Source organism: Cherax quadricarinatus, chromosome 71 (genome assembly GCF_038502225.1).
Source record: "Cherax quadricarinatus isolate ZL_2023a chromosome 71, ASM3850222v1, whole genome shotgun sequence".
Lineage (NCBI taxonomy): Eukaryota > Metazoa > Arthropoda > Malacostraca > Decapoda > Parastacidae > Cherax > Cherax quadricarinatus.
In genome coordinates, this window is record NC_091362.1 from 11,477,049 (window position 1) to 11,495,881 (window position 18,833).

Genomic DNA, 18,833 nt, shown 5'->3' on the forward strand with positions numbered 1-18,833 from the left:
GGTGAGTCTCAAACCCTTCAAAATCCCTCTCTTGGACACAATCTGGCCACAGTTTTCTCCAAGCAGAGTTCCAAGTCCTGGAAGTCACTCCCTCCCAAGCCTTACATATAAGGCTTATGCAATGAAGGATAGTGAAGTGATTCCTCCAGAACTCTCTTATGGTCAACCGAGTGTCTGAGGTCACTTCAAAGCACTTCAAAACACTACTTTTGTGTAGAGTTTTTTGGAGTTAGAAATGACATGCTGGTCCATGGGCTGGAGGAGAGGAGTGGTGTTTGGAGGCAAGAGCTTCACTTTTATAAATCTGAAGTCCCTAAACACTTGTTCTTCCAAGTCTGGAGGATGTGCAGGAGCATTGTCCAGTAACAGGAGGCAATTTCTTTTCCAGGAGGTATTTTTTCACACTTGAGCCAAACACATCATTAACTCATTCTTTGAAAATTTGCCTTGTGACCAATGCCTTATGATTAGCTTTCCACATCAAACACAATCTATTCTTCATGACACTGCTTTTCTTAAACACTGGGATTTTCTGAGTGATACACAAGTAAAGGCTTCACTTTGAAGTCCCCACTACCATTACCACACAACACAAGAGTAAGCCTGTCTTTCATAGGCTTGTGTCCTGGCAGTGCCTTTTCCTCCTGGGTAATGTAGGTCTTGTTGGGCATTTTCTTCCAAAACAGGCCTGTTTTGTCACAATTGAAAACTTGTTGGGGTTCGAATACTTCAGCCTTTACATAGTCCTGGAATTCGTGAACATCCTTTTCAGCTGCACATTTGTCAGAACTTGCAGCCTCACCATGCCACTACGCTTCTTAAATTTATCAAACCATCCTTTGCTGGCCCTAAATTCACAAACTGCAGCACTTGTTTCAGGCAAGATCCTCATGCAACTGCTTTGCCTTTTCACAAATACAGTAGGGCCCCGCTTTACGGCGTTTCGCCTTATGGCGTTCCACTAATACGGCGATGTCAAATTATGACCAAAATTTGCTATACGGCAAGCGGTCTTTCAAATACGGCGCCCCCCACCCGGTTTGTTTACATTCTCTGTGACCACATCTATTATGTCAAGAAATTTTCCAAAATTTCAAGTGTTTTAAAGTTACTGCATATTTTATGTGTACTCTGATAAATATATTTGTGTGTACCTGTACCTAAATATACTTACACACTGTGCTGGTGTGCAGGTACACATTAAAATAGCTAAGTCTCTCTCTACTCATGACTCCAATACTACGTAATAATAATCACTCTTGGGCACACTAAATGTCTTATTTTACATTATTATAGGCATTTTCATTAATCCATCTATGATATTTTCCTCAAAATTATATATGAAACCCATTACATAGCATATAAACATGATACATACACTCACAGAATAAAAATTGATGTAAATATGAAATTTGTTTACAAAGCAGCTGTGTAGGTAGTGTCGGAAGAATTACGTTTTCTCTAGTCAAACTGGAGGATAACTGTAGAAAAATATTCTTTTTGTATGCCTTTACTCAATTTATAGCAATTGATGACCCTTGTGGGTTTAGTCCTTTTTATTATTATAATAATAATAATAATAATAGTAATATTATTATTATTATCTTCATTCACTCTAAAAATGGTGTGTTGCTGTTTGTTTATTCTGTACTAACTTGTAGAACTTGTACACATTATATGAGTATTTGTATTGTGAGGTAATTATTATTATAATAAAAAAATATTGAGGTAAATGTTTTACAAACTCTTACAAACGTACGCGAATGAACTAAAAGTAGATGCACATTAATACGCATTTATTTCGCCTGACCAAGTGATCGCCCACTACCTGTTCAGTTTGTGTTCTTACATTGTCTCAACTCTGTACCTCATTCTCTGTCTCGTTTACTCTTTCGTTAACTAGTTGGCTCTCATTGACGATGGCGTCTAAGGTTAGCTGTGATAAAAAGAGAAGTCGTAAGCCTCTTGCTTTAGGTGCCAAGTTAGAGGATGATGGTGTGCCATTCTGATTTTATTTAATAAACACCCTGCCACTCGCCTCTCGCACATTAATATTAATATTTTAAGGTACGTAGTAAGTGTACTCTGTGTGTATCTTACCTTTTATTGTGTTTTTAATGCCTGTTTCTGTTGCTAACTTTGATGTTGGTGAGGGGCTCTTGATTTAGGGAATTGGATCTGTGCTCCAGTTCCCCGAATTAAGCCTGAATGCCTTCCACATCCCCCCCAGGCGCTGTATAATCCTATGGGTTTAGCGCTTCCCCCTTGATTATAATAATAATAATATTGCTAACTTAATGTAAGTTAGTGTAAACTTGTTGTCTGGCATTTATTGCATATTTTATATGTGCTCTGATAATAATACTTGTAGAGCTGTGTGGTAGCCGGGTGGAGGGACAACATTACGTTTTCTCTGCTCAGCCATCAGAGAAAACGTGTATGAATCTGTGTTTGGCCCAGCCACTCCCCCACTTCGCTTTTGTTTACGATTTTTGGCATGAATTATTCATTACTTCTTCCTTAGTTTATGATGGCATCTAAAGGTAGTTGTTAGAAATGATTAAATTCAGTGAACAAGGTATGCCGATGTTAATAATATGGCTCTGGGCCACAGTGTAGGTATCCGGTAGGTGTAGCCCAGGCAGGCTACACCTACCGGCTACATACACTGACTTCCTACAAATAAATACTACTCGCCTCTCTTCCTATATTAAGACTACACATATTTTAAGGTAAATAATGAGTGTACTGTATGTGTATTTTACCTCTGGGATGTTTTAAATATCGTATATTAAGTATGAGACGGGGAGCCAGGGCTACCTACACCAGGGCTACCTGCACCTGACTTCCTACAAATAAGTACTACTCACCTCTCTCCCTATATTAAGATTACAAATACTTCAAGATAAGTAATGAATGTACTGTGAATGTATTTTACTTTGTGTTTTTAATGCCTAGTTCTATTACTAATTTAATATAATTTAGTGTAAACTTGTCTGGCATTTATATGCATTTATACATGGAAAAAATGGCGTTCTGCCTTCCGGCGACAGCCTGGAACCTAACCCGCCATATAAGTGGGGCCCTACTGTAGTAGACTCCACTACACTGTCTCCCACTAAATCTTTTTCCTTAATCCACAATAATAATAACTTTTCCGTCTCTTCCATTATCGGTGGCCTTTGTTTAGTTAGAAAAGCTACTCCTTTTGCAACATTAGCGTCTTTGATTTGTTCTTTCTTTGCCAGGATGGATGTAATTGTTGATTTATTCTTGCTGTACATCCTGGCAAGTTCCATCACCTTCATACCACTCTCATATTTTTGTATCACTTCACGCTTAAATTCCATGGTGTTTCTTACTTTCTTTACCACAGGAACTTTACTTGGAACTTTCTTTGGAGCCATGGTTACTTACTTCACAGTTGCATTGCAAGATAAACCACTAAAAACAATGGTAAACAAGTGAAATGTTTGGATGTATGAGCAGAAGCTTCCTCAGCCATCGAGAGACAAAGCCAAACTGAAGCGCAAGCTGCCCCAGCTGGCGGATGGGTGTGTCCAAAATGGCCAATAACCGAGCGAACGGCTGATAGCCGAGTGCCGAAAACCCCGCCGATAACCAAGTTGGCCGATGACCAAACCAGCTGATAACCGGGGGTCCACTATTGTTCATCTATTTAGGGTCATTTTTGTTATAATTTCTCTCTTAGGAATATTTGCTGCTTTCAGCTTAGGGAGCTTCTACAACACTGGAAAATGCTGTATTGGCATCCACCACCACTGTGTATCAGGCCTCCTTCATGGAAATCCTTAGGTTCCACCAGTATGTACAATTGTGGTAATTCCTTGGGGCCATACAATCTAGCATGAAAGTTGGGGACCTTAATTTGGCAATTGTTATTAAAGTATATGCCATGATATATTAAAACAGTGTGATCTGTGATTACTTTCTCTAAGGTCTTCATTAATTTCAAGATTATACACCTACCATCCGACTTACGACCTGCTCGGCTTACGACCACTCGACTTACGGCTGTGTTTTTTATGCCAAATTTCTGGGAAATAAACAACTATTTGTGTTGTACACAGTGTTTATCCTAAACCTTACAGTATAAAATACAGTACTAACAGCATAAAAAGTCAAGTAAAACATGAAATACCAAAATAAAACAATAAAATAGTCATTACAAAAATGTGATGTTAATATTCAATGGTAAAGTTTGACTTATGACCATTTCGACTTATGACCGGTTTCTCGGAACTGAACTCAGTCGTAAGTCGGATGGTAGGTGTATACAGTATCAATTTCCTTATTGCTAAAACCATGGCAAGCATGTTAGTTCCTCTTGTTGGATATGACAAACTTTTAGGAAAGCAGTCCTGGACTGTTTCTAGAAAATCATTGGACTGATATTTCAGTCAAACTACTCCAATCAGTTTGACTAAGAGTTAGCATCTCCCATTAAATCTTTTCATATTTAGATGCCTTAACAGTTTTCTTCCATAGAAGTTTGGGGGTTTGGAGATCACACCTTGTGGCTTAGCGCTTCTTTTTGATTATAATAATAATGGAGATCACACACAAGGTTAATTTTTCATGTTGTTCAGATTGCAGCTAATCAGATTGTGTCTGTCCGTTCTGCTTTTAAATTAGTTTCAGATGCACTGTTTTAACCCTTTCAGGGTTTCTGACGTACTAGTACGGCTTACGCATCAGGGTTATTGATGTACCAGTACGCCTAAATTCTAGCGCCTTCAAATCTAGCAAGAGAAAGCTGGTAGGCCAACATATGAAAGAATGAGTATGTGGTCAGTGTGCACAGTATAAAAACAATCCTGCAGCACACAGTGCGTAATGAGAAAAAAAAACTTGGACCGTGTTTTTGGTTTAAAACATCGACTTTGCAGTGCATTTTCGTATGGTATTTATGATTGTATTCAAGTTTACTTGGTCTCGTTTTATAGAATGGAAGACACATTACAGAAATTGAGATGATTTTGATTGGTTTCACAATAAAAATTGAGCTCAGTAGCAGAAATGTTCGATTTTTTGCCAAAGTTCAAAAGTAAACAAATCATGCCACGCGTCCAGTACACTTCAACTGGTGAGTCTAATATTCTTTCACAAGTGCGCTGGTATTATTTATACCATTTCTACACTAATGCAGTAGTCTGCATAACAGTAAATCTATTTTTTTGTGAGAATAAAAATTCAAAGTGGAAAGCAAAAGAAATGTAAGAGGGGCCTGGGGACATGACTAATGAACAGAGGAAATGTTATATTAGTGCCAGGAATGTCTGTCTTGTTTATTCTGGACCCTATTTGGAAATTGGCATCTTTTGAAATTTGTGTGAAATTGGCAAAATTGCTAATTTTTGACCACTTTATTGAATAGTTGAAATCGGTAAATGGGTGGTTTCTTGTACTCACTTGATAGAAAAAATGGAGTTCTAGCGAAATAGTTATGATTTTTGTCGACTAGTACACTGGAATTGGCCGAAAATAGGGCTCAAAGTGGGCGAAATCGCCAATGCGTGAACATCATTGAGACCGCTAACTTTGTGAGAGCATAATTCCATAAGTTTTCCATCAAATTTCACACTTTTGGTGTCATTATGTTCGGGAAAGGATTCTCTCTTTTCACAAGAAAAAATATTTGTTTTTTTTTTTTTTCTGAAAAATTTTCGACCCTGAGAACAAGTTTAGGAGAGGGCCTCTTGACCCTGAAAGGGCTAATTTTCATTGAATGTACACAGCAACTGCACTCCCTTTCCTCTTTACTATTATTCAGTGGGGAAAAATTTATAATGCCTGGAAGCACTTGACATGTACTCAGTGGAGTACAGGCAAGAGAGATATCATAATCTACACCTGGAAGATTCTGGACGGGCTGGTTCCTAATCTGCACACAGAAATCACTCCCTGCAAAAGACTTGGCAGGTGATGCAACATACCCCCAGTGAAAAGTTGAGGTGCCACTGATACACTAAGAGAAAACACAATAAGTGTGGGGCCCAAGACTGTTCAACAGCCTCCCACCAGTCATAAGGGCCATTACCAATAGACCCCTGGTTGTCTTCAAGAGGGAGCTAGACAGATAACTAAAGTTGGTGCTGGATCAGCTGGACTGTAGTTCGTACGTTGGACTACGTGCAGCAAGCAGTAACAGCCTGGTTGATCAGGCCTTTCTCGTGGACTGGGCCGTGAAGGCATTGATCCCTGGAATGCCCTCCAGGTAGACTGTATGCTAATGCCACATGCTCATAAAAATGATAGAGTAAAAAGTCAGTACCATGGCTAGAACAGTTCACCAAAATCCTCGCACTTGGAGAGGATCCACATGATGTTTTGGTCCATCGTTGGTTTCATGCTGAAATATTTAAGTTAATTTTGTTATGAACTTTAACCCTTTCAGGGTCCAGAGGCCAAATTTCGAAGTGTGCACCAGTGTCCAAGAATTTTCAAAAAATAATTCTTATTTTTTCTTATGAAATGGTAGAGAATTTTTTTCTGAAGGTAATAAAACAAACATACGAAATTTGATGGAAAATTGACAAAATCATGCTCGCGAATTCTGATGCTTCAGCGATATTTACGCATCAACTACAAAATGAAGTGACTGGAAATTGGTAATTTGGTCAATTTAATGCAAAGTTCAAAATATTCCAGTTTCAAAATAGGATTCAGAATAAACAATGCAGGCATTCCTGGCACCAAACTAACATTTCCTCTGTTCATTATTTACGTTTTCAGGCTTTACAAGCGAATTCCATTTTGATTTTTTATTCACAAAATGAATTTTTATTCAAACCAAAAAATAGAAGATTTACTGTTATGCAATATTGTAACAATTGTATAAATAATATCACCACATTTGTGAATGTATATTAGACCCACCAGCTGGCATGTATTAGACGTGTGAGGCCATTTGTTTACTCTTGAACATTGGCAAAATTTTAACCTTTCTGCTACTTTGAGTTCAGTTTCAAGGCATTTCCAGTAAAAAAGCTAATCAAAATCATCTCTATTTCTGTAATATATCTTCCATTCTATCAAATGAGACCAAGAAATCGCAAATACAAGTATAAAAAACATGAAAAAACACTGCAAAGTTGCCGTTTTAATCGAAAATTACGGTCTGTTTTTTTTCTAACATTATGCACTGTGTGCTGCAGGATTTGTTTTATGTGGTGCACACATACCACATAATGTATTCTCTCATATCTAGGCCCAAATTTACCACTCGCTGAGCTCATGGCGTGGATCTACAGTTTGGACCCTCAACGTAAAGCCGTAGATCTACAGCACAGACCCTGAAAGGGTTAAAAAACTACAAAAATGTTAAATGAATGGGTCCTTAACATTTTTTACCGTAATTTTTGCATCAGTTATAATCAGTTTGATCTTAACCCTTTGACTGTCGAACGGCCCAATCCTGAAGTGTCTCCTGGTGTCGCAAAATATTCGAAAAAAAAAAAAATTATTTTTTCGTATGAAAATGTTAAGATTATTTTTCTGATTGTTTTAGTCCCCAAAAAATTTTTTTCCCATCAGTACTTACCGAGATATAGAGTCCTGAACTTTGCTGAAATTGATCTGCTGGCGGCAACAGTGGCGACTGCCGCTCACCCGGTAAACTTTTATTTACTTGTATTCGATGGTTTCTTGTTTTTTTCACTATTTTATTTTTTCACATAACTTTTGTGGCCTGTGAGACCAAATTATTGTGCAATGTTCAAATATACACTCGTTGAATGTAACACAATTATAGCAAAAACACTCTTATCATTAAGGGCTCTGGTGGCCTGGTGGTTAACGCTCTCGCTTCACACGGTGAGGGCCTGGGTTCGATTCCCAGCCAGAGTAGAAACATTGGACGTGTTTCTTTCCACCTGTTGTCTATGTTCCCCATCAGTAAAATGGGTACCTGGGTGTTAGTCGACTGGTGTGGGTCGCATCCTGGGACACTGACCTAAGGAGGCCTGGTCACAGACCGGGCCGCGGGGGCGTTGACCCCCGGAACTCTCTCCAGATAAACTCCAGATAATGTTGCTAAAACTTGTTTACACAAACAAACAACGTAAACAAATGTTTATTACGATTGCTTTATAATATATATACATATGTACAATCAGTGGACACTTTATTAGAAGTGCTGCAGCTTGTGGAATTCTTTGAAACATGGGTATAAGCACAATGGTGTCTTGCACTCCTCACACATAAAACGAGTGTCTCTGCGTTTTTGTGGGCGTTTTGTGGTATGTCCACAGACAAAACACCTCTTCTGAGCATTTTTCTTGGCAGTAGTAGCAGGCAGTGGTATGGGGTAGTGATCACCAGGCCTCAGACGAGAGGACATGTGTTGATAATTTCGTGGGCGCTGGTCTATTGCAGGTGTTGTTTCTTGGTACTTGAATATTATTTGTCTGATGACTGACAAACAAAATTCACCATATTTGGGTTTGTTCTTGGTCTTCAACTTATACATATTATAAGCATTCAGCATGGAAATGTCAAGAAGATGGAAAAACAGTTTTATGTACCACTTATAACTCTTGCGAACACAGTCAGCAAACCCAATCTGCATGTCACATTTGTCCACTAAGCGCATATTGAGGTTGTAATCCATCACAGCTGCAGGTTTTACAATAGGTTCATTGGTCTCTCTATTCTGCTTGCCAGTCTCTACCATTTCGTGTCGGTGAACTGATGTCAGCAGTGTGACATCACGTTTGTCATGCCACCGAAATGCCATGATGTCATTGGCAGCAAACACCTGCACTTCACCTCTACAACTGCCAGCTTCGAACCTAGGCATATGTTTACGATTTCTACGCACTGTGCCACACACATCTGTCATGTTCACTCGCAAGAAATCACTGAGTATAGGGCTTGTGTACCAGTTGTCAGTATATAAAATATGCCCCTTACCAAGATATGGCTCCATCATTGTTCTAACCACATCACCAGAGATACCCAGTAACTTCCTGGTATCTTCCATTGTTTTACCGCCAGTTTTGCAATCACACAGAACAAATAACTTTATACCAAAGCGTTTCCTCTTGCTTGGTATATACTGCTTGAATGAGAGTCTTCCTTTGAACAAAATCAAAGACTCGTCAATAACAAGCTTCCTGAAGGGATAAAAATACATACAGCACTTTTGTTTCAGGTACATAAACACACGTCTGATCTTATATAACCTGTCGCTTCTGTCAGGCCTGGTTTTGTCTGAAAGGTGTAACATACGTAACAGTAACACAAATCTATTCACTGGTATAATGTCACTGAAAGCAGGGGTTGAAATCAGGCGGTCTGTCGCCCAGTATGTGTTGACACTATGCTTATACACATGTGGCATAAGCATTATTGTGGCAAAGAACAGATACATCTCTGCCACAGTTGTGTCCTTCCACTGGTGTAGGCGTGATCTTGGTGAAAGCATAGTGTTTGCCATGGTGTACTCATAGTATGTATTGCTTTCCCTGACAATAATGTCCATCAGGGGTTCATCGAAGAACAACTGAAAGCATTCCAGTTCAGTGGGATTGTTCCCAAGTGTACATGATGGCCGTATTCCACTTTGTCCTCCATCAAAGTCATGGGGATTGGGAACAAACTCGTCATCTTGATGCCAATCCCAGATGCGGTCAGCTGGTGCGTTCTGGATATTGTAATGTCGTTGTGGTTGTGAGAGTGTGGGGTCGACCGAGGCGGGTTGTAGTTGTGCAGAGTCAGCAGCGCGGGCACTAGCGTGGCCCGCTGCTGGTGTCACATGACTCATGGCACCGTCACTATCACCACCACCGCCTGCTGCCTCATTCACATCATTTATACCCATCGTAACAATATCGTCATCTTCACTATCAGGACGTGGTGTAGGGCCACGGGATGTGCTCCGAGATGTACTCCTTCCTCTTGGAAGAGCATATGGCACACTACCAGACCGCATGCGACGTCGTATATACTGCTGCTTCACTGGGGAATATTCACCCTCACTGTCACAACTAGAAGTGCTTTCAATAACCTTGAAATCACTATCACTATCACTTGCACTGCTCACATCTGAGTCTTGTACACGGGCAAATAGTTTCCTCTTTCGTCCTGGTACAGGTGAACATGAACGAGCCGGCCCAGCACCAGAGGTGGATGGTTGTGGGTCATCTGGGTTTTCATCACTAATTATGTTATCCTGGGTAATTTTCTCGGTCACACCCACTTCAAAACCAGGGAATTCACTTTCACTGACACTATCATCACTGTTTGAGCTATCACTTGGGAACAAAAGACCTCCAATCCGCCGAGGAGTGAGGAACTTCTTACCGCGAGGCATGGTGAAAATGGACTACCAAGATGGCATTCCCACAATGCACCGCTGAGTCCCAGATTTTTTTCACAGGGTGCACACCGACCACTGAGACCCATTCTCTCTCGTGTAGGCCTACCAGCCCTCTCCCGCTTGATTTGAAGCCGCTAGAATTTATGCGTATAGATACGTCAAACACGGTATCTCCCATGACGTACATATACGACCGCGACAGTCAAAGGGTTAATATTGTTTGATCAGTATACAGTGGAACCTCAAATTTTGAACGTATTGCTTCTCAAAGTTCGAAAATCGACCACTTTTTTTGAACCAACTTTGTCCCTATTATCGAACTTGCCCGTATTTTTGAACTGCCGGGTACCAGACCTGTCCGCCAGCCCGCTCTGTCCGCCTCTCCGCGCAGGCGCCGTGAGCCAGTCTGGCTTTGTTGATGCTTGAGTGAACACTAACCTGTGGTCTCATTCAAACATTTTACGATTAATTCGTTGTGTGTAGTGCTTGTGGGACTGAAATAAGCTACCATGAGCCCAAAGAAACTTGCTAGTGGTACCCCTGTAGTAAAGAAAGTGAGAAACACCATAGATGTGAAGAAAGAAATAATACAGAAGTGGAATGATGTCCAAGTGGAATAATGTCCAAATGTTTGTGCAGAAGTACAGTGGTCCCTCGCTTTTCGTAGTTCTCGGCAATCGTAAATTTCGCCAATCATAGGGGTATTTTTCGTATAAACATGGACTCGCTTTTCATAGGTTGACTCGCGAATAGTAGTTCGTCTGGGACATGTACGCACGGTGTGAGCCAAGGCGGCCTCCCTACCCAGCCAGTCTGGCATTGTTTACCAGTGAGTGAAGGTCCCCTCAAGTGCTCCTACGAAATATTTCATAATATTCCACTCATTTTAGTGCTTGCAAGTACTAAATAAGCTACCATGGCTCCAAAGAAAGCTCTTAGTGCCAAGCCTGTGGTAAAGAAGGTGAGAAATATGTACAGTGACAAAGTCTTGGGCCATTTTAGGGAAGTGTTAGAGACGCCAGGAACAGAGCTCTCTCCACAGTTACTTTGCGAGACAGGACTAGAGTGACTCTCAAGGTGGTCCTAGTGGCATTAAGAAACAGAGAAGAGAAGTAACCCCAGAGAAGCAATTGGTACCTGAGGTGTTGCTGGAAGGGAATTCCCCTTCCAAACTGTAAACAATCCAATCTCTCTCCTCCTCCAGTCTCCCATACACTAAGAAGAATCTCCAATTAAGGTAAGTGTTATGCTGTTAATGTTTCATTCATCATTTCCCATTGTATTGTTTATGTACTACATGTATATTTCATGTAAAATTTTTTTTTGTTTTAATACTTCTGGGTGTCAGGAACAGATTAATTGTATTTACATTATTTCTTATGGGGAAAATTGATTAGCAAATCGTAAATTTCGCGTATAGTAGCTCCTCCAGGAACAGATTAATTACGAAAAATGAGGGACCACTGTACCACCCTGAGCAAGCTGAAACAAGCCATCTTTGTAACAAGTTCAATGACAGAACCATGTCCCATTTTAGGGAAATCTTAAGAGGCGCCAGAAACAGAGAACTGTGGACAGTTATTTTGTGACAGGGGTCCAGTGACTCTCAAGCTGGTCCTAGTGGCATTAAAAGATAGAGAAGGGAAGTAACCCCAGAGAGGGCTTTGATACCTAAAGTCCTTATGGAGGGGGATTCCCCTTACAAACACTAACCCCAACTCCCTGTCTTCCAGATGCCATCACTAATCTTCAATAAAGGTAATTAAAAAGGTTATTTATATGTTTATTTAAATTTATTAACAATTGTACACTATATTTGTTGTGTGTATACAAAACTGTAATGTTATACTATTTACAAAATGTATTTTTTTTGTGAATATTTTTGGGTTTATGGAATGGATTAATTGTATTTCCATTATTTCTTATGGGAAATATTGCTTTGGCTTTCAAACTTTTCGAATTTAGAACTAGCTCCTAGAATGGATTAAGTTCGAAATTTGAGGTTCCACTGTATTCTGTTGACTGCTTATTTCAGCTAAAGAATTACTGTACTTTATTAACATCTTGTTTTTATCATTTCAGCTTAGTGGTTCGTTCCACGGGTTCCTCAGCATCTAAATGAGCGTCTGTGATCAGCATGTCAGCATCGTCCGGGTCACAAGCAAAGGGGGAGAAATCAAAGAAGTTCCAGTCACTGAATATAAATAATATATTTAAGGTAAGTTTGAATGATTAGTACACAGTACTATACCTTGTTTTGTATGGCACATTTTCTAAAGTAAAAGTTTGTACTGCTCTAGCTTCTTCACTTAGTTGGTAACCCATACCAAACAGTGTCAAGGTTACTCTGTAAATTCAGAGTAACCTTGACACTGGAATGGAAATGCCTCGGTGTTTAGCCTTAAAATTCTTTTCAAGGTAAGCATTAATTATTTGTTCAGTATAGTGTGTTTTAATTTTCATTCTGCTTCCAGATGGTTCTTCTACAGTACCTCAGTTGTTTTGGTTGGTACTACAAAACTCATTCATTGCCTTAATTTTCTAACGTGAAAATTTTGCTGTTCTAATTTTCTGATTTTGATCTTATCATTTCGACTGAAAAAGATGCTGGAAGGAGTCTAATCAGTCATCTATTTAATTATAATTAATTTATCTTCAATTATGCAAGTTTAAAAAAAGTCATACATGTATTTAAAAAATAGTAAGACCATTTCTTATTTTTATGTCAGCAGTTCTCCCACAAACGTAGGAACATTATTATTCTCATACATTGATTTGTCACACATTTGGAGAATATGTATAATTAGGTAGTCATGAAGGAAGCATATTAATTTGTAAAAAGTCATGTGCATAAGTATACAGGAATACTGCAAGGCCATGTTATACAAGACAACTGAAGAACAGAAAAATAGTATATTAATTTAATTTGATACGGTATATAGAGACAGTCAAGAACTTACTTCATGAAAGAAATAAAAAAGAATAAAACAGTTTTTCTACTGAGGAACAGGACCAGTCCCATTATTTATGTGAAATGCAAACTGTGTTAAAACAAAATACAAAGAATCAAGAGCATTTGGCAAATTTGCGAGTGGAGTAGGAAATGTGGGATATTATGAAGTTACCAGTGTAATTACAAGAGGACACTTTGGTAAAAGCTGATGGTAATCCACTTCTGCTTGAAGTGAATCCTATTGAAATATCCAGAGATGCTTATAAAGATGCTGCTATTGTGTATATCGACAGAAAACCCATAGGACCATATTATCACCCTTCATAGAAGAATGGACACGTGAACTTAAGATCTCTGCTTTGGAAACTTTTGGGGATTTTTTTTTTTTTTATTTTCTCTCCCAACAAGTCGGCTGTCTCCCACCGAGGCAGGGTGACCCGAAGAGAAAGAAAATACAGTGGACCCTCGACATTCGATACTAATCCGTTCCTGAGAGCTATCGAATGTCGAAAATATCGAAAGTCGAATTAATTTTCCCCATAAGAAATTATGGAAATCAAATTAATCCGTGCAAGATGCCCAAAAGTATGAAAAAAAAATTTTTACCACATGAAATATTAAGTTTAATGCAATAGAATAATTACAATAACAATAACAATAGAATAATTGACACTTTAATAAAGATCTGGTGATGATTGATGGGATGGGAGGAGGGGAGTGTGTGGATGGTGTTAGTGTTTAGAAGGGGAATCCCCTTCCATTAGGACTTAAACTGGCAGCCTCACCATGCCTTACCACACTGTGTATGCCACTATGATTCTTAAATCTTTCAAACCAACCTTTGCTGGCCTTAACTTCACTCACATCACCACTAGTTGCAGGCAATTTCTTTACCAAATCATCATGCACTCCGACACACGCACTCCACTTTCGTACTTTGCAATTATCTCTTTCTTCATTTCAATAGTCATTAGCACCTTTTTTGGTGGTAGTTAAGACACACAGGCAACATTTAAGCAACTTTATTCCAAAACGTTTCGCCTACACAGTAGGCTTCTTCAGTCGAGTGCAGAAAGTAGGCAGGAGCAGTAGAGCTGTGAAGATGATGTAGTCAGTCCATCACCCTTAAAGTCGTAGATTTGAGGTTGTCAGTCCCTCAGCCTGGAGAAGTTCTGTTCCAAAGTCTGGAACGTTTCGCCTACACAAAACGTTTCGGAATAAAGTTGCTTAAATGTTGCCTATGTGTCTTAACTACCATCCTGTCGGTATTGTATACCATTTTGATATTCATTCAGCACCTTTTTTCTCGAAGGGTTGGCACTAGAAGCTTTCTTGGGCCCATGGTTACTTATTTTGCAGAAACAAGCACCAAAAACAGTGATAATATGGATAATATGGAATGTACCGAATGTATCCTTAGATGCGCGCACATTGGCTGGCTTGTAAACACAGGCACACACGGGGCAGTTCAGGCCACACGTGGACACGTCTCGTACGAATCATTGAATGTCGGGGTTTTCATAGAACGTCGAGGCAAAATTTTTGCGTTAAAATGCATCGAATGTCGGATTTATCGCATGTCGATGCCTTCGAATGTCGGGGGTCCACTGTACTTTCATCATCATTCAACACTTTCACCTCACTCGTACATAATCACTGTTATTGCAGAGGCGTCCAGATACAACAGTTTAGAAGCATATATAAAGGTACAGTGGAACCCACGTACATTCAAGCATCCCAGTTTTATAAAGTTTTTCTTCTCTTTTTTAGTAAATGTTTACAGGAGAAGGGGTTACTAGCCCATTGCTCCCGGCATTTTAGTTGCCTCATATGACACGCATGGCTTACTGAGGAAAGATTCTTTTCCACTTCCCCATGGACAATAGAAGAAATAAAGAAGAACAAGAGCTATTTAGAAAAAGGAGAAAAACCTAAATGTATGTATGTAATGTATGCATGTATGTATGTATGTATGTATGTATGTATGTATGTATGTATGTATGTGTGTATGTGTGTGTGTGTATGTGTATGTATGTATGTATGTATGTATGTATGTACTCACCTAGTTGTACTCACCTAGTTGAGGTTGCGGGGGTCGAGTCCGAGCTCCTGGCCCCGCCTCTTCACTGATCGCTACTAGGTCACTCTCCCTGAGCCGTGAGCTTTATCATACCTCTGCTTAAAGCTATGTATGGATCCTGCCTCCACTACATCGCTTCCCAAACTATTCCACTTACTGACTACTCTGTGTGTGTGTGTGTGTGTGTGTGTGTGTGTGTGTGTGTGTGTGTGTGTGTGTGTGTGTGTGTGTGTGTGTATGTGTGTGTATATATGTGTATATATGTGTATGCATGTGTATGCATGTGTGTGTGTATATATATATATATATACTCTGCACTAGCCCACCTTTCTGCCAATAGTCGCTTATATATATATATATATATATATATATATATATATATATATATATATATATATATATATATATATATATATATATATATATATATATATATTTTATCTTAATAGTTCTTGGTCTTATTAATTTTCCTTTTATATCCATGGGGAAGTGGAATAAGAATCTTTCCTCCGTAAGCCATGCGTGTTGTAAAAGTCAACTAAAATGCCGGGAACAATGGGCTAGTAACCCCTTTTCCTGTAAAGATTAGTAAAAAGGATAAGAAGAAAATTGTCAAAGTGGGAAGTCTGAATGTGCGTGGATGTTGTGCAGATGATAAGAAAGAGATGATTGTGGATGTTATGAATGAGAAGAAGCTGGATGTCCTGGCTTTAAGTGAAACAAAGCTGAAGGGGGTGGGAGAGTTTCAGTGGAGAGGAATAAATGGGATTAGGTCAGGGGTTTCAAATAGAGTTAGAGCTAAAGAAGGAGTAGCAATAATGTTGAAGGATAAGCTATGGCAGGAAAAGAGGGACTATAAATGTATTAATTCAAGGATTATGTGGAGTAAAATAAAGATTGGATGTGAAAAGTGGGTTATAATAAGCGTGTATGCACCTGGAGAAGAGAGAAGTGTAGAGGAGAGAGAGAGATTTTGGGAAATGTTGAGTGAATGCGTGGGGAGTTTTGAATCAAGTGTGAGAGTAATGGTGGTTGGGGATTTCAATGCTAAAGTGGGTAAAAATGTTATGGAGGGAGTAGAAGGTAAATTTGGGGTGCCAGGGGTAAATGTAAATGGGGAGCCTTTAATTGAGCTATGTGTAGAAAGAAATTTGGTAATAAGTAATACATATTTTATGAAAAAGAGGATAAATAAATATACAAGGTATGATGTAGCACGTAATGAAAGTAGTTTGTTTATTAGATTATGTATTGGTGGATAAAAGGTTGATGGGCAGGCTCCAGGATGTACATGTTTATAGAGGGGCAACTGATATATCGGATCATTATTTAGTTGTAGCTACAGTTAGAGTAAGAGGTAGATGGGAAAAGAGGAAGGTGGAATCAACAAGTAAGAGGGAGGTGAACGTGTATAAACTAAGGGAGGAGGAAGTTCGGGTGAGATATAAGCGACTTGGCAGAAAGGTGGGCTAGTGCAAAGATGAGTAGTGGGGGGGTTGAAGAGGGTTGGAATAGTTTTAAAAATACAGTATTAGATTGTGGGGCAGAAGTTTGTGGTTATAGGAGGGTGGGGGCAGGTGGAAAGAGGAGTGATTGGTGGAATGATGAAGTAAAGGGTGTGATAAAAGAGAAAAAGGTAGCTTATGAGAGGTTTTTACAAAGCAGAAGTGTTATAAGAAGAGCAGAGTATATGGAGAATAAAAGAAAGGTAAAGAGAGTGGTGAGAGAGTGCAAAAGGAGAGCAGATGATAGAGTGGGAGAGGCACTGTCAAGAAATTTTAATGAAAATAAGAAAAAATTTTGGAGTGAGTTAAACAAGTTAAGAAAGCCTAGGGAAAATATGGATTTGTCACTTAAAAACAGAGTAGGGGAGTTAGTAGATGGGGAGATGGAGGTATTGGGTAGATGGCGAGAATATTTTGAGGAACTTTTAAATGTTGAAGAAGAAAGGGAGGCGGTAATTTCATGCAATGGTCAGGGAGGTATACCATTTTTAGGAGTGAAGAAGAGCAGAATGTAAGTGTGGGGGAGGTACGCGAGGCATTACGTAGAATGAAAGGGGGTAAAGCAGCTGGAACTGATGGGATCATGACAGAAATGTTAAAAGCAGGGGGGGATATAGTGTTGGAGTGGTTGGTACTTCTGTTTAATAAATGTATGAAAGAGGGGAAGGTACCTAGGGATTGGCGGAGAGCATGTATAGTCCCTTTATATAAAGGGAAAGGGGACAAAAGAGACTGTAAAAATTATAGAGGAATAAGCTTACTGAGTATACCAGGAAAAGTGTACGGTAGGGTTATAATTGAAAGAATTAGAGGTAAGACAGAATGTAGGATTGCGGATGAGCAAGGAGGTTTCATAGTGGGTAGGGGATGTGTAGATCAAGTGTTTACATTGAAGCATATATGTGAACAGTATTTAGATAAAGGTAGGGAAGTTTTTATTGCATTTATGGATTTAGAAAAGGCATATGATAGAGTGGATAGAGGAGCAATGTGGCAGATGTTGCAAGTATATGGAATAGGTGGTAAGTTATTAAATGCTGTAAAGAGTTTTTATGATGATAGTGAGGCTCAGGTTAGGGTGTGTAGAAGAGAGGGAGACTACTTCCCGGTAAAAGTAGGTCTTAGACAGGGATGTGTAATGTCACCATGGTTGTTTAATATATTTATAGATAGGGTTGTAAAAGAAGTAAATGCTAGGGTGTTCGGGAGAGGGGTGGGATTAAATTTTGGGGAATCAAATTCAAAATGGGAATTGACACAGTTACTTTTTGCTGATGATACTGTGCTTATGGGAGATTCTAAAGAAAAATTGCAAAGGTTAGTGGATGAGTTTGGGAATGTGTGTAAAGGTAGACAGTTGAAAGTGAACATAGAAAAGAGTAAGGTGATGAGGGTGTCAAATGATTTAGATAAAGAAAAATTGGATATCAAATTGGGGAGGAGGAGTATGGAAGAAGTGAATGTTTTCAGATACTTGGGAGTTGACGTGTCGGCGGATGGATTTATGAAGGATGAGGTTAATCATAAATTGATGAGGAAAAAAGGAGAGTGGTGCGTAGAGGTATATGTGGAGTCAAAAACGTTATCTATGGAGGCAAAGAAGGGAATGTATGAAAGTATAGTAGTACCAACACTCTTATATGGGTGTGAAGCTTGGGTAGTGGTAAATGCAGCAGCGAGGAGGCGGTTGGAGGCAGTGGAGATGTCCTGTTTAAGGGCAATGTGTGGTGTAAATATTATGCAGAAAATTCGGATGTGGAAATTAGGAGAAGGTGTGGAGTTAATAAAAGTATTAGTCAGAGGGCAGAAGAGGGGTTGTTGAGGTGGTTTGGTCATTTAGAGAATGGATCAAAGTAGAATGACATGGAAAGCATATAAATCTATAGGGGAAGGAAGGCGGGTAGGGGTCATCCTCGAAAGGGTTGGAGAGGGGGTAAAGGAGGTTATCTGGGC

At 39.4% G+C, this 18,833-nt stretch overlaps 1 protein-coding gene across 3 annotated transcripts in view; it reads left to right on the forward strand.

The window, feature by feature from the left end:
- Window positions 1–18,833, forward strand: part of LOC128700294 (protein PRRC2C-like) — a 334,215-nt gene that overhangs the window by 20,126 nt on the left and 295,256 nt on the right. For all 3 annotated transcript variants that reach the window (XM_070100021.1, XM_070100022.1, XM_070100023.1), the window contains exon 2: window positions 12,425–12,560. In XM_070100021.1, the coding sequence (XP_069956122.1) occupies window positions 12,480–12,560 (81 nt within the window). In that variant the 5' untranslated portion in view covers window positions 12,425–12,479. The remainder of the gene's footprint in view (window positions 1–12,424; window positions 12,561–18,833) is intronic.